At 46.7% G+C, this 3,074-nt stretch overlaps 1 protein-coding gene across 1 annotated transcript; it reads left to right on the forward strand.

The window, feature by feature from the left end:
* The first annotated feature begins 18 nt into the window (after positions 1–18).
* chac1 (ChaC, cation transport regulator homolog 1 (E. coli)) lies at positions 19–1,851 on the forward strand. The gene is made up of 3 exons (XM_035678651.1): positions 19–657; positions 805–840; positions 975–1,851. The coding sequence occupies exons 1-3, from the start codon at positions 487–489 to the stop codon at positions 1,356–1,358; spliced, it is 591 nt and encodes a 196-aa protein (XP_035534544.1). The 5' UTR covers positions 19–486; the 3' UTR covers positions 1,359–1,851.
* The last annotated feature ends 1,223 nt before the right edge of the window (positions 1,852–3,074 follow it).

Consider the following 3,074-nt stretch of genomic DNA (forward strand, 5'->3'; position numbering starts at 1 on the left):
GTATAAATACGTGAGCGCCGCTTCGCCATGTTATCGAGGAAACGCTTCTCGGCCCGGGAGAAGATTAACCGAAGGCAGCCTGAAACACCGACAACATCAAATCAAAACCTCGATCTTTTTAATTCCTAAACTTTGAACTCGAACTTTAACCAGGCCGGCGAAGCAGCGGGCCTGAACGGTTTTTAATCTCTCCCCATTGATCACAAGGCCGAAGCGGCTGCCATGGATTTTTAAGGCATAATGCGGCACCTTTAATGCAAAGGCAATGCATAGTGCAAGGCAAAACCAAGCGCGAAACTCCATCTTCGCAACTGCCAAGCAGTTGGGCTCAAATACCGTCCGCGGTATCCCTGCGAGCCAACCGGTACCGCTGCTGCTGGACCGGAGGAAGCTAACGCTAGCTAGCTAGTCACCTTAGCCGGTAACGTCGAACTGAAAGAGCGGTCCCCATCGATTCAATCAACCCCGCCAACACTATCGATCAACATGAAGCCTCAAGACATCGTCGCCGGGAAGACGAGCCTGTGGATCTTCGGGTACGGCTCGCTGGTGTGGAAGCCCGACTTCAAGTACAAGAGGAGCAAGGTCGGCTACATTCAAGGCTACAAGAGACGTTTCTGGCACGGAGACAACTTCCACCGCGGGAACGAGCAGTTGGTAAGATGTTTAATGTTTATGTTTATGTTTATCTACATGTTGTTTTGCTTACACCGGCACAGCTGGCTGCTGTTTGTCGACTGTTTGGCTCACACTGCATTAGGCGTTGTCCATGACGTGACCCATTTCTCTTCCTCCCCTCTGCAGCCCGGAAGAGTGGTGACGCTGATCGAAGATGATGACGTAAGTGGAAAGCCCTACTTCCTATTGGTTGCTATGCGGTGCTAAGGAAACTGCAGTGGAGTTTCCAGGCTTAAGAAAACTACCTGGGGGAAATAACAGAACATGTTTTTTTTTTTTCTTTCCTCTTCTCACAGGCGAGCACTTGGGGTGTGGCGTTCGAGGTGACGGGATCTCAAGTGGAGGAGTCCCTGAAGTACCTGAACGTGCGTGAGACGGTCTGCGGCGGCTACGTCACCAAGATGGTGGATTTCTTCGCCGAGGGGGAAAGCCAGCCCCCGGTCCAGGCGCTGCTGTACATAGCCACCACAGACAACCCCCTCTACCTGGGGCCTGCCAGCCCGGAGGAGATCGGCGTCCAGATCGCCCTGTGCAGAGGGAAGACGGGCCACAACCTGGAGTATCTGCTCCGGCTGGCCGAGTTCATGAGGAGCAGCTGCCCGCAAGTGGAAGACCATCACCTGTTCTCCATCGAGGCCGCAGCGCTCACCGTGGTGTCCTATCTGTTGGCAGCCCAGTAGCTCGTACCCTCTGTCTCACTAGCTCATAAAGTGGATGAATACACACTACACACAACACTGAGGCTTTTCACCTGTCATGCCAGTTTACTTATGTTTTATGTTGTGAGATGTTGCTTCACACTCTACCATCCAGTGTACTTGAATCCATTGAATGTTACTGAAATGATAATGAAAGGGAAGCATGATAAGTGTTAAAAGACAAAGCTAGAACATGACCTCATGTTAACGGTGCAATGTTACATGCTACATGTTTGTATATTTTACAAAATGTAGAACTGAATTGTTGACTGTAAACATCTGTAATTTTTTAAATGCACATTTCTGTTTTGTTTTGCACAGTTCAGATTCCATCCATTCAGACGGTAAAGTAATTAACTGGTAGTTGAACCTGAAACGGCTGCTGTGATGTGAAGTTATAGACCTGGTTTTTAAAAAGTTAAAAATGGAGACTTTTTCACCCAGTGTAAAAGAAAATGCCAATAAAAAGTGAAAATAATTTTTGTGTTTCGTGCCTTCCAGTTACTCTGTGAGCCAGTGGGATGAGAGTTCTCAGGACCAAGAAATATATCAGTTAGTGCCAGCTGCCATCACATTCACTGATTGCGGGGAGGAAAATGCTGGCAAAATGAAATGGTGCAATGCCTCTAATGTGCCAAATATGGAAAGGCACGAAATAAATGTCTGACTTTTCTCTACTTTATTGAACGGTTAACTCCTTGGACCTTTAACAACAAATTCTCTCCACACTGAGGTCATATAACTTGTGAGGACGGAGACTTTGATTAGTATAGTCACACTAAAAGGTTTGGGAACCACCAACAGAAAATATGGTTATAGATATCACATAGTGGGATATATCACCTGCATACGTACATGCAACATTTGACCACCGAAAAGGGCCTGAGGCTCATTCCTAGAAGCAGGTTCACAAAGTTACAACTGGCTAGATAACTTTCCCGAGCAAAACCTGGCACAGTCCATGTTCCAGGTTTGACTGGGTTGCAGATAGTGCTTTTTGGCACAAGCCCCTCGAGTATACACATACACAAACATACATAGGACGCTCCCAAACATTGGTCGGAGCAGATTGTACCTTGGACGTGATTCAAGTCAAGAGTCTAGGTGCAGAGGCTTATATAACGGCTGGCCGGGAACAAGCCCAGACCTGGAAGTCCTGTGTTTACAGTCTGCTCCGTGGTCATGTCAGAGGGCACCAGGAGGAACATGCTGCTGAGGGGGCTCATCGAGATGAAATCTGAGCCGGCCATGCACCGAACCATGTGAAAATATACTGACGTTAGTTCAGGTGCGCGTCAGAGTCTTGACTGCTCATATCTTTCGCAATGCTCAAAATGTCAAATACATAGCTTCGACTGGGTTGTTTCTGTACATTTCACTCAGGTCATTATGTACAGTGGTCAGTTCACCCAAATTACAAAAAAAAAAAAAATACTTTCTCACAAATGCATTGCTGCTACTGAGCCTTGCATTTCCACCATCCCCAATACAATGGAGGTGAATGGAATTTGGTTTCATGCTGCTCGTAACAATGAAAGAACTATTTGAAAACTCAATAACAACATGTCTTTCCAAAAACAATGTCTCAGTTATTGAGCTCTCACTGCAGTTTTCATGGGGACTTTTACTTAAGCAGAAAGTGGTTCCAATGAAAACCGTCAGCAGCGAGGTCTGTAGATTATTTTGAGTGACAGGGAA

The sequence above is a fragment of the Morone saxatilis genome, unplaced genomic scaffold (genome assembly GCF_004916995.1).
Source record: "Morone saxatilis isolate NCDOM2014 unplaced genomic scaffold, NCSU_SB_2.0 Contig7, whole genome shotgun sequence".
In the NCBI taxonomy this organism is placed as follows: domain Eukaryota; kingdom Metazoa; phylum Chordata; class Actinopteri; family Moronidae; genus Morone; species Morone saxatilis.